The sequence below is a fragment of the Thunnus thynnus genome, chromosome 19 (assembly GCF_963924715.1).
Source record: "Thunnus thynnus chromosome 19, fThuThy2.1, whole genome shotgun sequence".
NCBI classification, from domain to species: Eukaryota; Metazoa; Chordata; class Actinopteri; order Scombriformes; family Scombridae; genus Thunnus; species Thunnus thynnus.
This window is the reverse complement of record NC_089535.1, coordinates 5,246,341-5,268,978: the sequence shown is the minus strand read 5'-3', so window position 1 is coordinate 5,268,978 and position 22,638 is coordinate 5,246,341. Positions and strand designations below refer to the sequence as shown.

Sequence of the window (22,638 nt, the reverse complement as noted above, 5' to 3'; positions counted from 1 at the left end):
TGAACAAAGTGAAGCATTTAGCAGCTAAAGAGCCAGATATTTCCCTCAGGAGTTGGTGGAGAACAAAAACAGAGCTAAAACTGAGTGAATATTGGACTCACATTCACCAGGTGGACAGAAATACGACTCCAGATGAATGATAATGTTGCTCCGTAACTGCTGGATGTGGAAATAAACAACTGTTTGCTAACAAGTCCAACATATCAACCTTAGAAGATGACGATATGTTTATTTCCGCTGCGCCCAAGTGGCTAAAAAAATCAATTAATGCCCCTTTAAATTAATGCTACATAAATTTTAAAAATGTTACATTGATATAATTAATTTGTTGGTTGTTATGGGGTGATTCAGGAGTCAGTTTATTTGCCTCTTGCAATAGAGATACTAAACTAGAACTGGCAACTGGATAAGACCAGTTGTTCCCAACTGGTTTAGCCTCAGGATTCAGAATTTCCCTTCGACTACAGATCACGTCCAAACATTGACCAAATTAACACCCACTCAGTTTATTTCCATCCATCCGTTCTGCCTGTCAGTGGATTCAAACCCACAACCTTCCTGCTGTGAGGAGACAGAGCTAACCACCACTGGCCCATCACAAAAACCATTAAAACTAAAATAACTGGAGAACAATTTAGGCTTGAAGATCAATAAAAAATAAGAAACGTTGCAGCGAGAGAGCAAATAAGAAAAGTAAAGCAGAAAACATTAAAAGTTCAGTTACATCATATTCAAGATTTATAGACAGTTTTAACAGCAGAACATGTAAACAAATACAAAGAGCAGAGCAATACAACAGCTGCAGTTCTGCACATTAAGTTGTTTTCAGTTTTCAAGTAAAACCAGAACTTCACTGCATAAACAAAGTCGACCCAAATGCTCACGACCTTCTCACAATGAACTGAACCACTGCAGTAGACGTACATACTAAAATATGATAAAAACAAAGTGGGTTTTTGTCTGTGCATGTACAGAATAATAGCAAAAGAACAAAAAGCCTTGAGGCAGGAGATAATTTATAAGATCAAAACCGACATCACACACAAGACCAGAGAGGAATACATGAACAATTTCTCACGCTTTGTTCTCTTGTCATCATTAGAAAAGTATTTCATGATATCGGCATAGTGTGTTTGGTTTTCCTGTGATCCTTAAAAAATGATTTCATGACAATGAGAAATAACTCATGAAGCTGAAAATACATAATTGTGTTTGGACAGCGTCTTACGTCGAGATCCGACAATAATAAAACATAAATCTTTCTCCAGATAACAGAACGGTTGTTTTGTGTTCTCGAGGGGGGAAAAAGCTTGTTATGTAATAAATCATATGTGTGTATGTGCTGCAGTGTATATACATAACATACAACATGAAGCTGAAAGTTATTAATGTGTTTGTCCGTTGATGTTTTCCAGGCGACTGAAGAGTCGGAGAAGACGGCGCAGTCGCTGGAGCAGCTGACCAATGAGAATAAAGCACTGGAGACACAGGTGAGCAGGAAGTCCTGGTAGGAAACATGTGGGGAAATATTTATCTACAACTCGATACCCACAAAGTCGCCATTTTACCATTATTAAATTACACTTTATTCCTTGGTTGTCTTGCTTTTAACGTAGCCTGTAAACCCACAAGCTAATGCAGTTAGCTCATGAAATGCTACTTAGCTTGAAAGTAACGAGTTGTAGATAAATTTCAGTGTTTCACCTATAATTTTACAGGCCTGGTGGGCCAACGAGAACCCCCGCCAGGCCAAAAAACGTTCTGTCAAAGTCTGTGTTGTTGCCTGGGAAACTCTTGATCTGATGCGAGTACCACTGCCATCAGAGTCCCTTTAAATGACTGCAGAGGGAGACATATGGGATGCAGGTTAGCTAACGTGAGCGTGGCACCGCCTAAAAAGAGATAAAGCTCTAATGCGGGTGACAGACAAACAAATATATCACTATTTTTCTGCAAAACTCACAAAAATACATCCTCTCCCCATGACCACTTTGTTTTAAGTCTTGAATATACCGAGCAAACAAAAATTTGAATGCAAATATAAATGCAGACCGCCTGCTGCGCCACCTGACCGAAGCCGACCGCACGAATACGCCATCCGGCATGCCTCGTCCCTTTAAGGTTTTATCAGTGCGTACCACCAGGCCTGAAAAAAATTCCAGGGGAAACACTGTAAACATATTATTTAATCCAGTCCTGACACTCTTCCTCGTGTATTTCTGGTTCTGGAAAGACACTCCAAGCTCTTTAAATGCAGAGTTTTAAGTCTCTTATTGCAGCTCCATGTGGAGAAATCCAACAGATTTATGTACACATGCATGCGTGTGTGTGTGAAGGGATTCACACACACGCTCATACAGAAGTTTAACATTTGTGGCCTTCAGGGTTTTTATTGCGTATTCATATCAGGATTCCCACGCTGACTGCATGTGACCCTGCGAGTCCCTGCTGTCATCGCGGCATTGAATCAGCCACGCATGAAATACAGCGAGACATCTCTCTCTGTCTGTTTTCTCTTCCTTCACAGCCTCCGCGTCTCTCACCACCATCTGTAACTCGATATTTTATAGTTTCACACTCAGTTCGTCTAACTGCGGTCCAGCTGCAGCCGTTCATTCGGCTCTCTGGTAGCCTCTCGTTCACTTATTCACCTCCTCTCTGCGAGGTCGCTCTGACTTCCTGCTTCCTCCAGATGCTCGGTCCCATGACGGAGAGAGAAATGGATCGGAGATTAGAGCAGGAGATGCAGACAGAACATTAACATGCTTTTTGTTTGATAGTATTTGTGTTTCTTATTCCATGAAGCTTTTTCATGCACATAATTCCAACACAGCAGCAGGACTTGGTCAAGATATAAAGAGGAATTTCTTACATTATTACCGTTGGAAACTTTGAGAGAAGAAATTTCCCATAAATCCTTTAATTTCTCCCGTGCAGTATCCATAACTAGTGTGTAAATAGTAATTTGATTACACACATGATGACTGCTCAACCTGATGAAAGAAGCTGCTTGTTTGTGAGTTTTGATCATTAACATATTCGACTCCTCCGGCTACCTTTTCTACATGTTTGTGGGAAACTAAATGCACCCTTAAATTACAGGTGCCTTAATAAAAGACAGAAGAATGTCGTTTACGCCTCCAGACGCAAAGAATTTTCCAGTAAAACTGATATAAAATACATTTGCAGAAAACGAGGCTTCTTTTTTTTGATTTTGTCTCCCATTACTTACATTAAAAGTACATCTTGAAGGGATTTTGTGAACGTGTCCTTTAAATGTAAATACAACGAGGCGAGAGGTTGCATTTTGCTCAAATATCATGCAAACCGTGAGCTCAGCCGTGCTGTTATAAATACAGCACATGTGTTTCGGGGCAGAATGCGTCACATCTGCAAAATCTGACCCACGGTATTTAAAGGTTACTCAGAATATTTTTAAATTACACGTGCAGCGAGAAAGCAGAAAGGATTAGTGAGACGTCAACATTAAATGTTTAAAACAATGTTGTTGTAACTCCAGCAGCAGCAGCAGCAGCAGCAGCAGAGAAATGAGGAATTGAGTCTCTGTGGAGGCAAACAGACGAGCCGTAGATCATTTATTCTCAGCGCTGACGCTCTTACATCTGCTTCTTCTCTCCGCTCAGCCATGTTACTGTAAGTTGTGATGTAATCCTGCACATGTCAGAGTGTGTGTGTGTGTGTGTGTGTGTGTGTGTGTGTGTGTGTGTGTGTGTGTGTGTTTGATGACGCCTGGCTGGACAGAACATCGCTTCTGTTAAAGGACGGTTGACTTGAGTTTGGCCTCGTCAACATCTGTTGGATCTGAAAACGTTTAACAATTGATTAGTTGATGAATCAGCAACAATTTTGGTAGTTAATTGGTTGTTTAAGTCATTTTTGCTCTTAGATATTGTTCATATTCTGACCCTTCACAGTATCCTCTTATAATTAGTTTCTATTGGAGCTGCAACGATGAGTTAATTAAACGATTAGTTGCCAACTATTAAATTAATCAGCAACTATTTTGAGAATAGATTCATCATTTTAGTCATTTTTAAAGAAATAAAGTCAAAATTCTCTGATTCCAGCTTCTTAAATGTGAATATTTTCTGTTTCCTTTAATCCTCTGTGACAGTAAACTGAATATCTTTACAAGACATTTGACGTCATCTTGGACTAAACGACTAATCAATCAATCAAGATGATAATTGACAGATTAATGATGATGAAAATAATTGTCTATTTTTCATTCATAAACACTTCATCAGTCATTAATAAACTGATGATTAATCTTGTTTATGGAGAAAAAACATTAACAATCACAACAAATATATTATGTGTTCCATAAAACAGGAGAACATAACAGATATCAGCCTTTTATTAAATGTGAAGAATTCAACATTTTTCAATTTTTAATAAATGCGTGTCAGATTTTACCTGAAACACTTTATACAACATAAAAATGTGTATCAGTTACACAAAAATAAAAAGAAGTTGGAATAGTTCCTTTTTTTTTGGTTTTTAAATATATTTTTGGAACATTTTATGCCTTTATTATACAGAGAGATGATGGGGAATGTGGCATTCATCATCACCAATAGGCTACCAGGGTGCGCAGAAATATTTCCTTTTTTTAATATTCTGGGTCACTTTAGGAAAAAGTGATAAAAATTTCATGCTAAAAGGTGTTTTTACTGATCTCAAATGTAAAAATGTGTCAATTTTGACCTGAAGAGTGTGTAAGCATTAAGCAAAAAAAGCCCCAAATTCTGATTCCAGCTTCACAAATGTGAATATTTTCTGGTTTCTTTAATCCTCTGTGACTGTTTGACTGGACAACTAATGGATTAATCCAGAAAATAACTGACAGATGAATCCATAATGAAAATAATCGTTCATATATTTGGGTTTTGGACTAATGATCAGCTGGAAGAAGCAGCTTGAATGTTTGAGATTTTCTGATGTTTTACCAAACGATTAATTGAGAAAGTTATCGACAGATTAAACAATAATGAAAGCACAAACAGTAAAGGAGAGAAGAGGAGGAATAACTGGTTGTTTTATCAGACAGCAAAGCTTCGTCTGCTTCTGTGATTCCTGTTAAACATTGTGAATGAAAAGCTTTCAGAGTGTGTGTGTGTGTGTGTGTGTGTGTGTGTGTGTGTGTGTGTGTGTGTGTGTGTGTGTGTGTACATACGGTGTCGTAGAGCGAGGAAACAAGATTGCGAGCAGCAGGGAGGCGGGGGTGAGTCTGGGAGGAGCTGATTCTGCCTTACATAATGGAAGTGCTTGGCTTCTTTAACCCGACTGTGTGACAGAGAGAGAGAGAGAGAGAGAGAGAGAGAGAGAGAGAGAGAGAGAGAGAGGCTGCTGAGGCGACACGCTCTCCATTTCCCTCTCGCAGATGTGCACAGCAGGGGATCAGAGCTGATGGTTTATTGATGCCCAGCCTCGTGTTGGTCTGTGTGCATGTTATAGATAGAGGGAGGGAGACAGTGCTGGCATAGCAACAACACTGCTCTTGTTTAGCAGGTGAGCTGTGTAGGTATGGACATAGCCGCTCTGCATCAGGGTTACTCCAACAACATCTACTCGCCTCACTACCAGGTAGGATCGGTTTTTTGCTCTTGTGAGAGGAAAACCTGCCAATAAAAAGCGTTTCAGTGTCTCTGCAGGGAGAAAGAGGTGATACTCTGTGGCTGATGAGTCTTTCTCCTGCTCCACTTGCTCTAATTAGCTCTTATGAAATAGTGCTTCTCTCAGTGTTGATGTCAGATTTTGTGTCTGTGCGTGTGAACCAGCGCATACATTCTGCATGTTTGCATGTTGCACGTGTATGTCGTATGTGTTTGCGTGCGTCTCGGAGATGAAGATGAATACTGAGGTGTTTTAAAAAGTCAGAAACTCACATGCAAGGCAGCAGAAACGGAGTGAAAACACAGTGGATGACAAGCTTGACGTTTGAGTGCAAACAGAAACATCCTGCAGACGTCAGACAGTGTGAACCGTTACACAGGTTGTTTTTATTTTATTTATACACCTGAGTTTCAGCGAAGGCATTGATTTTTAAAAGTCATGCTCGTCGGTCCTGATTAATTATTGATTAACGTTATTTTAAAGCTGCTGAGATCTCGGAGCTGCACGTGTTTTTAAAAGCAGTTAGAAATGATTTCTGCACGTTTTTTGTTTTTTTTTGGGGATCTCAGACTTCCTGCGTGAATGAGAACAAAAAGTTTGCCTGAGGTGAAGTTGGAGGAGCTGATGTCTCTGGGGGGGTGGGGGGGTATTTTTAGTTTCACATGGTTTTAACCTCATACTGCCTTCTGCTGAGTCATGACGAACATCAAGGCGATGTATATTTTTAAGTCTTACCTGTGGTTTGACCCAGAATTACTCTTGTTGAAGAGTAACTTTTACTGGGATGCAAATGCTTTTTTTTCCCATTTAAATCTTTATAATAACAAAAATATAACGAAAACTAACAAACACACACATCCAAAAGACAAAAAACAGAAAAATACCCTGTTTTTTCCATCATTCATTGTTGTTGATGAATTTATTTGTTTTCTTGCACTAGGGCGGAAACAATTAGTTGATTAATTAGTTATTCAATTGAGATATAGATGCTCGATTTTATCATTCAAGTAAAGTTTAAGAGAGAATTTACTGGTTCCAGCCTCTAAAATGTGAAATATTTGTTGATTTTCTTTGATAGTCAACTGAATCTTTTTGGGTGATGTGCATCATTTCTGTATTTTATTGACCAACATTCAGTCGACTGAACCACGTCATCAAGACAATAATCAGCAGACTCATTGATAATGAGTCTACCTACGTCACTACAGTTTTATTTACAGCTAACGATTATTTTCACAATAGGTGAACCTGCTGATTATTTTCTCGATGAATCATTTGGCTTATTATGACATCACAAAATGGTTAAAAGCTAAACGTGAGTCATCAAATGTCTTGTTTTGTCCAACCAGCAGTTTAAAAACCTTAACAGAGAAAGAAAAGCTTTAAAAAAAGAGATTGTTTGGATTTTTACATAAAAATGACTTTCAAAATCAAAACAGTTGCTGATTAATTTTCAGCCTGTCGACAAATCGCTGCAATCGCTGCAGCTCTATTATTTCTGACCCCTTTTTTTTTTTTTCTCCTTTCACTCTTTATTGTTTCTATTCTGGTCCAGCTGGAGGCTTTGAAACAGCAGAACTCCAAATACCAGGAGGAGCTCAGTCTGTCGAAGGAGCGCAGCAGCTCGGAAAACCAGCGTATCGGAGTCCTCTGCAAGGAAATGTAAGTGTTCGTGATAACAGATGTGTTTTTTTCCTGTTTTCTGTCTCCTCTGAAGGTGACCCCAGTCAGCCTAGTTCAATAAACTGGTTTGTCCTGAGGGTGGGGGGGGGGGGGGGGGGGGCTACATCGACGTCGACTAAAAGGCCGAGATCTAATTCAACAGAGATAGAGAGGATTGTGTGCAAATGTGGCTGCATTTAATTGCTTTTAGACAGAATAAATGTTAAAAAAAAGCCTTTATTGGTCTGACACAGAAACGTCAAGTGTGTCATTAAGGCGACTCCGGCTGTAACGCTCCACAGAGATGTCCACACTACTAAATATGGTATAAATTGTTGTATAAAGCCCATAATTAGCCAGAGGATGTGATTGAGAGTGATTATGGATATGATGATGGAGCGGAGCACAATACCCGTAATCACGGTGGAAAAAAAACAAAAAGCCTCTCGGGTATTGTGGCATCCATGTAAACATTTACAAACCACAGTGTTTGCAAGTTTTAGATCCTGAACCACAACTCGTGCATCTTTCTTTTTTGTCGGCCATTTTTAAATGCACGTTATAGATTTTAGACTTATTTAATGGGCTGACAACACTTTGCTGCAAGTCTTTACAACATATAATCAGTGTATAAACATTTGATAATGGTTTATTACACACTATAATAATGTAAGTGATGAGTTTTTAGGATAAGTGTTAATAATATAAAATATGTCTTCATAGGAGAAGACAAGAATAATGAATGACAAATACTGTACATTAATTTATGGCTGCAACAAATGATTATTTTCATCATTCGTTTTAAAAAAGTGTGAAAAAATGCCGTTCACATCTTCTCAGAAGCTGCGATGATGTCTTCAATTTCAAGATTTTTAATTCACTGTCACATCTGACAAAGAAAAGCAACAAATCCTCATATTTGAGAAGCCGATAACAGATATTTGACCTTTTTTGCTTGAAAAATTACAGGAACGATTATTCAATAATCAAAATAGTTGCAGCTCTACATTCATTTACACTTGTTATACTTCATAATGTAACGTTGACAGGTCCTTGTGGGTGTGCGCGCGTGTGTGTGTGTGTGTGTGTTCTACTTGCTTATTTGTTCCTCTCATCTATATAAACAGGTTGGTTTTCTGTTTATCTGTATTTCAAACATCGAGATCTTCCGCTGACTCTGATCTGCAAAATTTCAAGAGGCGTTCACCGGCTACACTTACGCAATAGTGGATTGAATAACTCAAGAGTTTGATAATTGATTTCCATACTGTCAAAATAAATGAAAATGAATGGCTGCATGAAGTGAACAGCAGCATTGTTTTGCAACATCTGTGATGTAAAATGGTAAATGGGCCAAAACATGAAAAACTACAGCGGTAATCATGATAAAGATACTTTCATGGCTTCTACAGTCTCCATCTTTCATAAAAACTATATTTTAGCAGCAGATCTGTGATGGATTGCTTCAGATCTGAAACAGTTTTTGATGCAGGGTAAAAATATTCATGTTTTCATCTCGCTCTGTTGTGTTTGTGGTGGATCTCCAGCCTGACGTCAAGGTCTATTTATAGACTGTGTGTGTGTGTGTGTGTGGAAATATGTGGTGTCTTTGCACGTGTGTGTTTGAGTCTTTACATTATCTTTCCGCACAACCCCCTCCTGAGTCATCAGAGCCCTGCGCTGTGGCGTCAGAGCTCTTAATGTATTTAATTGGCTGTGTTATAGTCATCAATATGTAGCTTCCTGTAGGAGGAGCAGCGGACGGAGACGTAAATGTCAACGAATTCTCACGGTGAAACAAAAGCTGCTTCATCCTCCTGCAGGAGCAGCGATTTGTCTGCTTCTTTGTGTTTTCTACGGGCAAATTAATCCTATAAAATGTAACGTTTCTACATGGAGGGTTCATGTTTAATACCCCTCATGATGACATACATGAGTCGGTTAGATCTTACTTCCCACCACCCTTCACCTCCATCCTGTCTCGTCCCAACAATGTGTTCCTCCATCCTCTCTTAAGCACGTCCTTCCTCAGTCTGCTGCTGTTATGTAATAGCTCCGTCTCTCCTCCTAGGACCGCCTGGCTATGACATCAGAGTGTGTGTGTGTGTGTGTGTCTCTGTGTTAAGCTCTGTGTGTGTGTTTGTGTGGAATCAATGTGGCTTTGTGGCGTCTGAAAGAAACAGCTGTACTCACCGCAGCTTAGACGTGCTTCTCTGTGTTTGTGTTTTTGTTGCTACTGTTTGTCAAATCCTGATGGTTTTGTCTGTTAAAGGTGCAGCGTGTGGAATTTAGTGGCATCTAGCAGAAGAAATGGAATATAGTATTTATAAGTATGTTTTAATTAGTGTATAATTACCTGAAAATAAGAATTATTATGTTTTTGTTGCCTTAGAATGAGTCATTTATATCTACAGAGGGAGCAGGTCCTCTTCCACGAAGGCCGCCATGTTTCTACAGTAGCTCAGAAAGGACAAACCAAACACTGAGTCTAGAGAGGGTCTTTCGTGTTTTTTGCGAGTTTCATGGCCACCGTAGGTTCTCCTACACGCTTAAAGGGGGAGGGGAGGGGTATTCAGTTGTCTGCAATCTGCAACCTCACCACTAGATGTCACTAAATCCTGAACACTGGTCCTTTAAAGCTGGCAGCTAACATTGAAAACATTCTCCTGACTTAATTGTTTGCTGCAGTATATCCTTTATTATACTGTAGTTTCAAGCATCTTTATTTACAAATAAATAAAATTAGTGAGGGCCGCTACGATACCCGAGTTCTGATGATGATATCAAAACAACACAAAACCTGTCTCAAGTCCATATGATGCTCTAAAGCCTTACAGATACAGAATTTATGAGGCCGATATTGATGTTTGAAAGTTTCAAAATTCTGACAATGATATATTATTGTTGCAGCCTCTAACACAACCAGCTGCACTACCAGTCAAAAGTTTGGACACAAAACTCATAACAAGAAAGTGCTTTTAATGTGTGATAATGTATTCTCTCTGATCCCAACTCATATCCAAGTTTGGGCTCAAAGTGGCCAAAAAAAACCTGATTAATGCAGCTTTAAGATTTCTTTTCATTTGTTTCATGTGTATGGGTGTAAAAACACTTTATTTAGTTCTGTTTGGTGGAACATGGATCATAAACCCGCACTAATATAGAGAAAGAAAGGATCTATGAAACAATTTCATGTGTAAAACTAGCTAAAGGAAGTCTGAGAATATGGCAGAACCATATTTTTATTGTGTACTTCCCCTTTAACTGAGCCTCCTCCCTGTTGTTGGAGTGGAGGATGCTATAGAGGCATGCTAAATGTAATTATACAGCACGAAGCTAAATATTTCACCCAGATGGTCCTCAGACTGAGCTATTAGTCACACATGGCCTCATAGTTCTTCCTTTGACACAAATCCTAAGAATGACCCACATGGAGATAAACTCCTTCAAATCATTTGGTTCCAGCATCCGAAAATATCCAGATTCATAAATTCCACGGACGACACTGTGTCTGCTACTGTCTGAATCACATCCACAGATTACAGTATCAGCTGTGTAATATCTTCACGGCATTTTCCATCCTTTGATGTACTGTATGAATACTGTATATAGACCACTTTGGGTTTTACACTCATCAAATCCTTTAAGATGTTTAAAATAGGAGGGTAAGCTGCAGCGAGACCAACAGATGGCTTTTTGAATGATGAGAATTAGACTGTAGATTAGAGTACTGACAGTGATTTCAGGGCTGTAGATAAATTTGCCATTAGGGTTGAATCAGCTTGTAATCTGAAATGTTCAACCATTTGGCTGATTTTTTTTAAGCGGACATATCCTCCACATTTACAGGTTTATATTTATATTCTGGGGCTCTACTGGAATATCTTTGCATGATTTACAGTTAAAAACTCCTTATTTATCTTGTACTGGTCCTTTATGCAGCCCCTCAGTTCAGCCTCTGTCTGTAACAGGCTGTTTTAGCTCCTGTCTCTTTAAGGCCCCGCCTCCTGATGAGCCCACTTTGTTCTGATTAGTTCTGATTTCACCCACATCAACAAACCATAAAACAAGCTACTTTTTCTCCTTCATTACCCAAAACATCTTCTCAAATCCATCTGTTCATGTTCGAGCTGAAGTCCGATCTGAAATATGAGAGTGAAAAACGCAAACAACACATGAAAAAACCTTAGCAACAGCCTTAGCAACCAAGGATACAAAACAGACAGCTGTTTATGGGCATGTGTGACAAGCTCAGTAAAAGCAGAAAAAGCATGATATGTCCCCTTTGCGGGAGACATAACATGTTTTTCGTGATTTTCTGTCATTTTTATACTCTTATAATGTCGGATCTTTATGTTAAACATGGTCAAAGTTCCAAAACTTGATGTGAACGTTTGTAAAAATGCTCCCTGCAAGGTCAAAGTCAGGGCTTCAACTTGCTCTGAACACTTTGTTACCTCTACTTCCTCCTTGTGATTATGTCAGATTGTCGCACATGCCCACAAACGGCTGTCCATTCTGTTGCTGTTGTTGCTAAGGTTGTCGCTAAGGTTGTTCTGTGTGTTGTTCACGTTGTCCACTCTCAAATTTCGGATTGGATTCAGCTCGAATATGTAGAGATGTATTTGAGAAGTTTATATTTTGAGTAAAGTACAAGAAAAAGAAGTGAAATCCTCGCTATAGTTTGTTTACGTAGCCTCCGGAAGCTTCCTGAAGCTGACCAATCAGAACAGAGTGGGCTCATCAGGAGGCGGGCCTTAAAGAGACAGGAACTAAAACGGCCTGTTTGAGACAGAGGCTGAACTGAGGGGCTGCATAAAGGACCAGTATAAGATAAATAAAGAGTTTTTAACTGTAAATCATGCAAAGATATTCCAGTAGAGCCCCAGAATATAAATATAGAGCTGGGATTCTCCATGATACGTCTCCTTTAACAGATGTGAACACAGTTAACATCTGGCACCACACCAGATTTAAGTATGTAGACGTGATCATGATATCACAAAGACTTAACTGGTCTGGATTCTCTCTTATCTTTTCTTTCTGTTTTTCAGTGAGGAGCTGAAGCTGGCCTCCCAGAAGTCTCAGCATCTTGAGGAGGTATTGATTTTTCCCACTTTCATATTATGTAAATGATTTCCTTCATCCTGTTATAGATCAGGGCTTTGTTAAGCCACAAATGGTGATTTGATTAATAGCTTTCGGCACAGTGAGGATTGACTTCCTGCTGTGACTGAAGTCTTAAAGCTCAGACAGGTTTAGCTTCTATTTAAATGCCTCTATATTTGTGTCTGTTTGTCTCTCAGCACAATGAGGACTTTAACAGTCAACAGCCAGACATGAAAACCAGGTAAGACACTAAATATGTTCCTTATATTCACTTATATGCTCTTTTTAACATGTGTCTAGCTTTGATTTAATCATTTAACAAATCATCTTTTCCTCTTCGTTGCATCTTTACTTTATTGTCAAGTTTCAAAGTTTAGTTTTATGTAAAATATCTTCTTACATGTGTGATTTAATTCATCATCTTAGATCCCAACACGAGAGTCGGTGTTGTGTTGATGTGATATTGCAAAAAGTAAATGACAGAACATAAAATACATTGAAATCCACTTTTATGTGTGAAGGCTGCAAATTGTATTTAGAGCTGCAATGATTAGACGATTAATTGATTGACAGAAAATTAATCAGCTATCATCTATTTTGGTATTTGATTCAACATTTTAGTCATTTTTTAAGCAAAAATGCTCAACAATCTCTGGTTCCAGCTTCTGAAATGTGAGGATTTCTGGCTTCTCTTCATGATATATGAAAGTAAACTGAATATATTTGAGTTTTTGATTGATGGTCGGATAAAAGAAGCAATATAAATGCATCCATTTGGTCTGAGGGAAACAGAGTGTTTTATTACTATTTATTTATAGACCAGAGGCTTTCCAAGTCTGAAAAGATTGAGACTACATTAGTTTATGTTATTTTAGCAAATTGGCTCCATTAAAAGTATGCAGAACTAGCTATTAGCACTTGTATTTGGCAATATACCTACGGATGTACAAACAGCTTTCACTGGATTACTTTGATCCTGAGGAACACTGAAAGTAGCTGAATGAGCTGTCAGCGTGTTACGTGAATTATCAGCAACTCTGCAGCTCCTCTCGGCTTTACAGAGCTTTATAGTGAGTTTCAGCTCATTGTTTATCTGTCCGGCTGCAACTTTACTGTTTTGCTTCACTCTCAGCGCTCTCATAGCGTCGTTTTGGGCTGCAGCAGGCAGCAGTTTACAGAGAAAGTAGACTAGCTGGTGAACATAGTGGAGCATTTAGCAACTAAAGAGCCAGATATTTCCCTCAGGAGTTGGTAGAGAGTAAAAACAGAAGCTACAAGAGAGTGAATATTGGACTTATATTCACCAGGTGGACAGAAACACGACTCCAAATGAATGATAATGTTGCTCCGTAACTGCTGGATGTGGAAATAAGCAACTGTTAGCTAACAAGTTCAACATATCAGCTTAAAAGGTGACGTTATGTCAGTATTCACTAGTTGTTTCTGTTGAAATCAAATAGCCAAAAAGTCAGATAATGCAGGTTTAAAAATGAGATGATTCTCAGGAAGTTCTGGAGTTATGAGGTGTCTGTTTTCTATGATTTCTAAGTGGATTTATGGACATTTATTCCTGGACATCAGAGACGTGTAAATCATCCTGAGTCTAGAAATGTGTTTATCATGTCTGTGTGTTCAGATTTAACTGCATTACGACCCTGACGAGGAGCACGGATTTTGACGCAAATTGCAGACGTCAAGCGTTTTAGTTTAATCAAGTAGCTTGATTGTCTCTCTGAGCTGAGTCACAACCGCTGCTGCAGCTCCAACTGCTGATAAACGGCTAAATCAACGACCAAACTATAATAAACTAACTTCCTGTTGTTTTTAGAGCACTCACAGTTTGCAAACCTCTGTTGTTCTGTAGATAAAATGGAGAAAATAATCATGGGTTTAATCAATAATGAAATGAATCGTTAGTTGCAGCCCTACTTGCATATAATTAACAGTATTCCAATTGTTAAAGCTAAATTTTTAAATATGGTTTTCTTTCTTTCCTTCTTTTTTTTAATTAGTGTAATTGGATGTGGTATAAAAAGGTGATAATTTAGACAGAAATGGGGACATTGGTGTAACAAAATATATAAACAATTACACAATAAACACAACAACAAACAGTCAGACTTATTAAGTATTTTTATCCCTTTCTAAGTCCGGGAACAAAAGAAGCTCTGAAACTTTGATTTCCTGTCCGTACCTGCGAGTTCTGCCGGTGAGAACAGACGTCTCTCAGCTCAGTAATCAGAGGATTAATACGTCTGAACACTTCCGCACAGCAGCCGCTGAAGTTGACAGTGAATACTTAATAAAGTGCGGATGACAGACGGCTGAGGAGAGATGACGGTCGAGGATCAAAAGACGTGTGTGAGATGTAAGACGGAAGCGACAGAAGCGAAGAGAGAGGGGGGGGAGAGAGAGGGGACGTGAAGATGAGCCGGCGGCTTTGTGGCCGTTGGCTGGAGGGAAATAAAGAGGTGATGTACAATTAGAGCAGAAATAATAGATGTGGAGGGAGAGAGTGTTCTCAGGTTGAAAAGAGGAAAAACAAACTGGAGATGTGATTCAGTGAAACGAGCTGCTTCACATCTAGTTTTATTCATCAGGACGACTCTAACGGAGACGTTATGGGGGTGTCAGCTGGGCGTCGCTGGTCTGTTATAATTGGTTTTGGAGGCAGGAAGTGAAACCCGCTGAGCAACAGCAGCTGAGATTCTTGGTGGTGAATTTATATCGAATCCTTGGCTTCTTGCTGTTTTATTATGTTGTTTGTGAAGTTGTTAAATCCAGAATCATTTACATATTAAAACGATGCTGGAAGGTTTGATTTCACAAGTGGAAGTCTGAGGTTCATCTGCCAGACTAACAAATAAAAAATGCAACGTGTCTGTGTAGCAGGGATGAGCAGAGGGCCCGGTATTTGTATCTGTATTTGTTGAGGCGGCAAAATTATTTGTATCTGTATTTGTATTTGAATAAAAGTGGAAAGAGGCTTAAAAATCCTGTTTTTGTTTTTATGACACTTTTAATTTTAGAAAATTAAAGTGTTACAATAAGTGTTCATGAATAAACTACCTTATGAAGGAGGTCCACACACCAGATCTCGAACTGGAGTCTCCCAGATCATAGACGACTGCGCTGACTACTGAACTAAAACTTAACTCATCACCTCATGCAGACAGACCTCTACCTATTTATACACCCATAACACAGAGACAGCACACCATGTAACATGTAGGGAGGAACTTCAAAGGCGATTATTGCTTTGTACTTTTCATTTATTGCCTATTTTTTACAACCTAACTTTGTGGAAAGGAGAAGAGGAATAACAGGTTATGGAGAAGCACTTTGCATGTGTCGGTAGCTCAGCTTTATCTCTGGGGAACTTTGTGTGGTCTGTTCTGTGTGTTTTGTTTTTGTTTGTTTTGTTGTTGTGCTGTTGTTTGTTTTGATTGTGGGGGACTACGGATGCAAATTAGCTTCAAGCTAACTCCGGCGCAGTGCATCTTTAATGTTTAAAACTGCATTAAATCAAATCAATCAATTATTATTATTATTATTATTATTATTTTATTTTCCTAAGCAGAGGAGCTTGCTGTAGTTTTTTCAGCCCTGATTCGTGTTTGTGTGCAGTCCGAACAATCATAAACTGTCTCGATTTCTTATTAGAGACTGATTGTGTAGTTTTATATATTATTAATCAGTTAGTAAACAAAAAGTCAACATACTTTAACTATTGAACACTAACAGGAAGTAACCCAGCACTACTACTGCAGCTTCAGAATGTCAATTAAACTTCACAAAGAGACAGAAAAAATGATTTTGTCCAAAAATGGAATAATTATTTTTTTGTTCTTTGAGCATTTTTATCAGCTGCTCTCTTCTCTCGTCATGGTTTTGACTGCTGGACGGTCAGAGGACGCTCTGTAGAGAGTAAATCAAACTGAAACTGTGCAAGTGTCAGAAGATGTAGAGGTGCCACAGACAAATCGAGCTGGTCTTTATGTCAAATAGAAGCTAAAATTCATCTTCACAGCTTGTTTTGAGCAACGGTGTCTTCAGGTTTGAGTTTGGTTCAGTTTAAAGGAAGTTAACACACAGTATTCTCACTAAATCTCCTTATTTTTCCCACAGAGAAACCATCTCTAATCAGGAAACAGACTTCCAAAAATCCACCGGAGCCTTAATCTCAGACAAAGATCGGGAGCTGGAAACTCTGAGGAATGAGGTACAGACATACATCGTATTTTTTCTGGGAAACTCTGGTTTTATCAGCGTAATCTGAGCTGCGTGAGGGATTTATCTGTTCGTTCCGTCGCTGCAGATCGCCGTGCTGCGAGGAGAAAACGCCATGGCCAAGACGCTGCAGACGGCCGTGGAGACGCTGGAGAGAGACAAAGCTCAGCTGCAGAGTCGCGTTCAGAGTCTGGAGCAAAGGCTCATGGGAACGGAGACCTCAGAGGGAGAAGACAGGGAAGCTCCACCTTCAGGTGAGGAGGAGACGGTTACTGGAGCGTCCACACACACACACAGAGACGTTTTCTTGTTTGTCGTGCTGTTTGTTTTCTGAGTCACGCTTTTGCTTCTGCAGGTGATGCAGCCGTGGAGCAGCTGAGGGAGGAGAAGGAGTTCGCTGAGGGGCAGGTGAGACCGGATCACGTTTAGAGTCTGCAGGTGTTACCTGTGCCGACACGTTGCTGATGTTTTTGTCCGATTGTCTCCGTCAGATCAACTTCCTGAACAGCGTGATAGTCGACCTGCAGCGGAAGAACGAGGAACTGAAGATCAAACTGAAGAAACTCGCTCTGGCTGAGTTCAACGGCAACGACGGGACCGATGAGTATGAAACATATGAAATAATACAAATACACAACGATGAAAAAGCAGCCTCACGAGTTGTTTTGATAATCAATTAGTCATTTAAGTGACATTTCAAGCATTTCAGCTTCTTATAAGTGAAGATTTTCTCTTTTTTACATCATTTTAAATCAGAAAACTTCAGGTTTGGACTTTTATTCGTCATCTTGAGGTCTGAGAAAGCCTGACAAGCATATTTCACAATTTTTCTGACACCAAACGATTAATCAGCCTCACAATGACAGCCCACGCTTTCAAATTAGTTTAAGGCCGACATCATTTCAAGTAGACTTCACAACAGATGATTGACGTCTCTCTCTCTCTTTTCGAACCCGTCCTACGCCAGATTGAATAAATGTACCAATTACTGAGCTGTCAAGACCAACGTTTCCAAAACTCTCCACCAAAAAAGATAAAAGAAGTTCTGAGAAGTAATTTAAATCATCACCTCAAAACTGAAATTTAAAAAAAAAAGCCAGCACACTTTGATTTCCAGCATGTCTTATCTATTTTATTATTATAGTTGTTTTTATCTGATATTATTGTTGAGTATTTTATTATATATATATATTTTATACTTTTTAATCCTGGTTCGACCATGTTAAGCTTGTAACTTGAAAAAAAAGTTTATTATTCTTTTATTTTTCTTTTAAATTTCACCTAAAAGTTATATAGAAACCAACACAGTTTAGCCTCATGCTTCATGTTTCTGTCTGTTAAACCTCATAATGATCACAGTAGTTAATCATGAACAAGGTTTGGGAGTTTCGAGATGTGTTGACTCACGTTTGACTGAAACTCGCCTCGTCTCTGCTGCTCAGACTGGCTCCTGTTCCTGAAGGAGAACAGTTTTCTGTTAATGTCAACAAATCCCATGAAAAGACCAGAACCAACAATGTGTTCGTCCGTCTCACTACTTTCTGCCTGCTTGTGACTCAGGATACACAAACACTACTTGTCAGTAGATCAATTCATTGTTTGTTTTGGTTTTCAGCCTCCCGGGGATGGGGGGGTGGGGTGGGGTGGGGGGGGCAGTAGAGTTGAAGGGGAGGGGAGGGGAGGTGTGAATGGATGACACATATTTTTTAGATTCAGTGTGATTTACACCTCCAGTGATGCACTTTTTTGTGAATAACAGTCCATAAATCTGCTTAGAAAAGACTCCAGAACCTTCCTGAGAATCATCACGTTTCTTCATGTTTTCTTCAGTATCAATGTGATCCAGGTTTAGTTGTCTGTACATGTATGAGTATCTGTGCAAACAGGAACTGAAAATAGCTAAATCAGCATACTGTTAATGGTGCATATTTACCAAAATATAAAAAACATAGGATAAAAACAGCTAAGTCCAGTTTACATCCTCTGTGGTTTCCAAACTGAAATAAGACAAGGAACAAAGAATAGAAGTGACAAAATCCATTAATAGGAGGTTACTAATGCTGAGAATCTTATATTCTTGTAACTCTTGACTCTCTGTCTACTCATATACAGATATTTGCCCTGTGCTGAAAACTAATAGACATTTCAACAAAAAACAAAACGATGACAGTTTAATTAGTCTTGGGAGTTTGATGGAGACACAGACTTTTTAAAATGAACGTCGCTCCTCTCACGTCTTCTCTCCTCTCTCAGTTTCGACAAAGGTGTCTCCAAGCGGGCGAAGAAGGCGACTCCGCGTCTGTTCTGCGACATCTGCGACTGCTTCGACCTCCACGACACAGAGGACTGTCCCACTCAGGCCCAGAGCCCCGACTCCGTACCTCACTCCACCTATCACGGCAACCCGGCCGACGAGCGCCCGTACTGCGACATCTGCGAGGCCTTCGGACACGCCACGGAGTCCTGCAACGATGATCAGACCTTCTAGAGTCTCCAAAATCCAAAATTTTCCTGCACTCCCCTTTTTCCCTCCTTCTTCTTCTACCCTTAAACACATTTCACTCTCCCCGTTACATTCCCCACAATCCAGCCCGCCATGCCTGACTAAAGTCCCTGCAGATTTTTTCCATAATGTATTTTTATACTGTATTTATGCATATCACTGGTAGCTGGTAACTGTCCTGATCTAAATCCTGCAGATAAACTGTTCTGTAATGCAGAATGCTCGTCCAAATATGCTGCTTTGGTGCAATATTGATGTTTATAACAAAAGGAGTCCGTCCTCTGCACTCGCTGTTTTTTACGTGTTGTTTTGCATCCGAGTTTGTATCTTAAAAAAAAATAAGCATAAGTGATGTTTCACACATACATTATTTTTTGGGGCTTTATTTGTAAATTAACTACAAAAAAAAAAAAGATGGAAAACATTTAAGCACAGTTCAGACTGAAGGGAAGACGAAGCATCCGTCCGATTCTACATTCCTGTAAAGCTACGAACCAATCCAAGTGAAACTGCCATGTCAAACGTTTTATGTTCGGTGACGTTTTACGAAGGCTTTCTTCCAGCGTATCAACCCGCAGTATGCTTAAAAAGAAACTGGTTCTTGTGACGGGTAACGGCAAAAATGTTTACAGTTGTTCACAACTCAAAGACGGAGTGAAACGTTGGAATAACGGTGCACTTTTTCGGTCAGTCCGTCCTCAAAGGCATTCAAAACAGCGACCTCAGTTCCTCAGTTTTACACAAGAAAAATTATGGAAGTAGTTGTGTGAAAAAATTTTTAAAAAAGAGAACTTGTCACCTCGGCACTCCTGACCAATCGCTGCGTTCAGAAAGTTACTGATACGTTATTATTACTTTCTAACAAGCACTTCTTTTAAAGCATACTGAGGCCTTCAGTGTTAAAAAACTAATAATAATACCACAAACTTGAGTGAAGTTCAGTTTTGACCTTGGAAAAAAAAAATCTTCAAACTTCATTTACAAGCTTTTTCCAGAGTTTCCGACTGCATCTTCATCAGTGGATTTTTTAGTTTGCTGAAGTTTTCTTGGAGTTCAAGCTGCAAAACTAAATACAGTTGATTTGTGCTGTGAGTGGACGTTGTTGTCCTACAATGAAAGCCTGTAAGAAGCCTGAGAGGCAAAACCTGAAGGGTAAAAAACAGTCCCGCAGAGTTTTACTCCACCTGCTGATGAAGGCTGTGAGATGCGGTTGAAAGCTCCACAAAAAGTCAGTGAATGAAGCTCTAGAAGAACATTTTTTAAGTCTGAAACAATAAGTCAGGGCTCATGCAGCATTTTTTAAGCTTTAAGATATTTTTGTCAAACTATTTAATAGAAATTGTCTTAACATATTACAAATATATCAGTAGTTTAACAAAACGATGTCACTTCAGGGTCCACTTCTGTTCTGGAGCTTTCACTCATAATCACACGATCTTCTTCAGCAGATGGAGTCGCCCAGTTGCCATGAATTAGATTTTACTCCGAACGTTTTTAGGACTTTTCATCCACATTTGCTTGAAAGTTGAGGTTTAAAGTTCAGCGACAATTCCGTTACAACTGAGTAACTCGATTGAAAGCTCCAGAAAACCTACTAAAAGGACTTTGTGGTGAAACTGCTCTATCAACTACTGTCTCCAAGGTCACGAATGAACTTTCAGTCTCAACGTTTTTTGTGTATTTTCTTTCCCATCGGTCAGCGTACAGGTTAATATCCTGGAAGAATTGCGTCCGAACGTTACTGAGAATTTGTTGTAGTTCATGATGAAGTTGTTGCAATTTGTTATTTATTGTCTGATCTGTCACTAACCAGTAAATATTCCTACAGAGAAATAAGCTAGCACTGATTAAAGTGTATAGTCTGTAGTAGGACTACTGTAGTATAGGTGGGCTTTTAAAATGCATCTGCCTCATGTTACAGGAACAACGCCCAGATGGAACTATTGAAGCCTCTACGAACTAACTTAAATATTTGCACTGTCCACTTTAAAGATTCAAGAAACATACGGCGCTTTAACTTTTAAGATTCTAAACAAAAGTTATTTTATCACAAAGGCCAGTACAGATGATTTCATTGTGCTGTCCCATTTCATACCGCCCTCTTTAAAGCTAAAGTGTGATGTTTTGGGAAATACGTTTATTCAATTTCTAGTGGAGTTTTAGCCTTTGACGAAGAGATTAATACCACTCTCATATCTGTCCGGTACATATGAAGCTGCAGGCTTAGCTTTAAGGGGACGTATCATGCATATTTACAGGTCTATATTTATATTCTGGGGCTCTACTGAATTATCCTTGCATGATTTATGGTTAAAAACTCCTTATTTATCTTCTATTGGTCCTTTATGCAGCCCCTCAGTTCAGCCTCTGTCTGAAACAGACCGTTTTAGCTCCTGTCTCTTTAAGACCCGCCTCCTGATGAGGCCACTCTGTTCTAATTGGTCGGCTTCAGGAAGCTTCCTCCGGCTCCAGAGGCTAGGTAAACAAACTATTGTAGCAGGATTTCACTTCTTCTCAAAATGTCAACTTTTTTAATACATTGTTCATGTTGGAGCCGAAATCCGATCAGAAATATGAGAGTGAACAACACATGGAAAAAGCCTTAGCAACAACCTTAGCAACCAGTGCTACAGACAGGACGGTTGTTTATGGGCATGTGCGACGAGCTGACGTCAGAAAGTCACATAAAGCGTAATATGGCCCCTTTAACGTTAGCTTAGCACAAAGTCTAGAAATGGGTAATAGCTAGCATAGCTGTGTAACCAACCGTTAAAACAGCAAATTGTTGTTTTTACACTTCAGTTTTTGTACGAAATAAACAAGCACAAGATATAATGTGTTTATTAATCAGCTTTAGAGGTGCTAAAAGGCGGCTAACTAACATAAATATGAAAGTAGTATCGATTTTCTCATCTAAGCTAACGCTAACTCTCCACCAGAAAGCGAAATTGTGTATTTCCCAAAATGTCGCCCCTTTCCTCTTTAGATTAAACATGTATAGCAACATTTATTTGACCTATCGTGTACTAAAGCACAATTTTTGGATCATATTGAATCTTCCAGCGTAACAGTGTGTATATATAATACATGACGTGACTAACCACTCACACTAGTCTTTGTAAATACTAATCAGAAGCGTCTTTCTGATAAACGTGTACACAGTGCCATGGAACAAAAGCTTTTATGTGTACTACATTTTTATTTTTCTGCCCTGTTGATAAGATATGATGACATTGTATAAGGATGTTTCCCCTCTCTCCGGGGGAAAAATAAAAAAGCCTGTTTGTATAGATACTGACTCTAAAAACATTGTTGTACTTTATATATACAGTAAGTGATGCGTCTAATAATTAGTGTCGTGTTTTATATGTAACAATTTCAGGCAGCATCTATAAACGGTTTCAAACCTTTTTACAGATGTTGACGTGTTGTAAATGTCACTGTTTTCTATGTACTGTATACTCCTGAGCAGTCCAATAGAAATACTAAGAAAATAA

General features: G+C 39.1%; 1 protein-coding gene across 2 annotated transcripts in view; it reads left to right on the top strand.

Annotated features, from left to right (window-relative positions):
* Positions 1-22,638, top strand: part of clip1b (CAP-GLY domain containing linker protein 1b) — a 42,353-nt gene extending 19,715 nt beyond the window's left edge. For both annotated transcript variants that reach the window (XM_067573604.1, XM_067573605.1), the window contains 9 exons: positions 1,416-1,490; positions 7,193-7,299; positions 12,354-12,399; positions 12,606-12,649; positions 16,537-16,630; positions 16,727-16,892; positions 16,994-17,046; positions 17,130-17,242; positions 18,892-22,638. In XM_067573604.1, the coding sequence (XP_067429705.1) occupies positions 1,416-1,490; positions 7,193-7,299; positions 12,354-12,399; positions 12,606-12,649; positions 16,537-16,630; positions 16,727-16,892; positions 16,994-17,046; positions 17,130-17,242; positions 18,892-19,126 (933 nt within the window). In that variant the 3' untranslated portion in view covers positions 19,127-22,638. The remainder of the gene's footprint in view (positions 1-1,415; positions 1,491-7,192; positions 7,300-12,353; positions 12,400-12,605; positions 12,650-16,536; positions 16,631-16,726; positions 16,893-16,993; positions 17,047-17,129; positions 17,243-18,891) is intronic.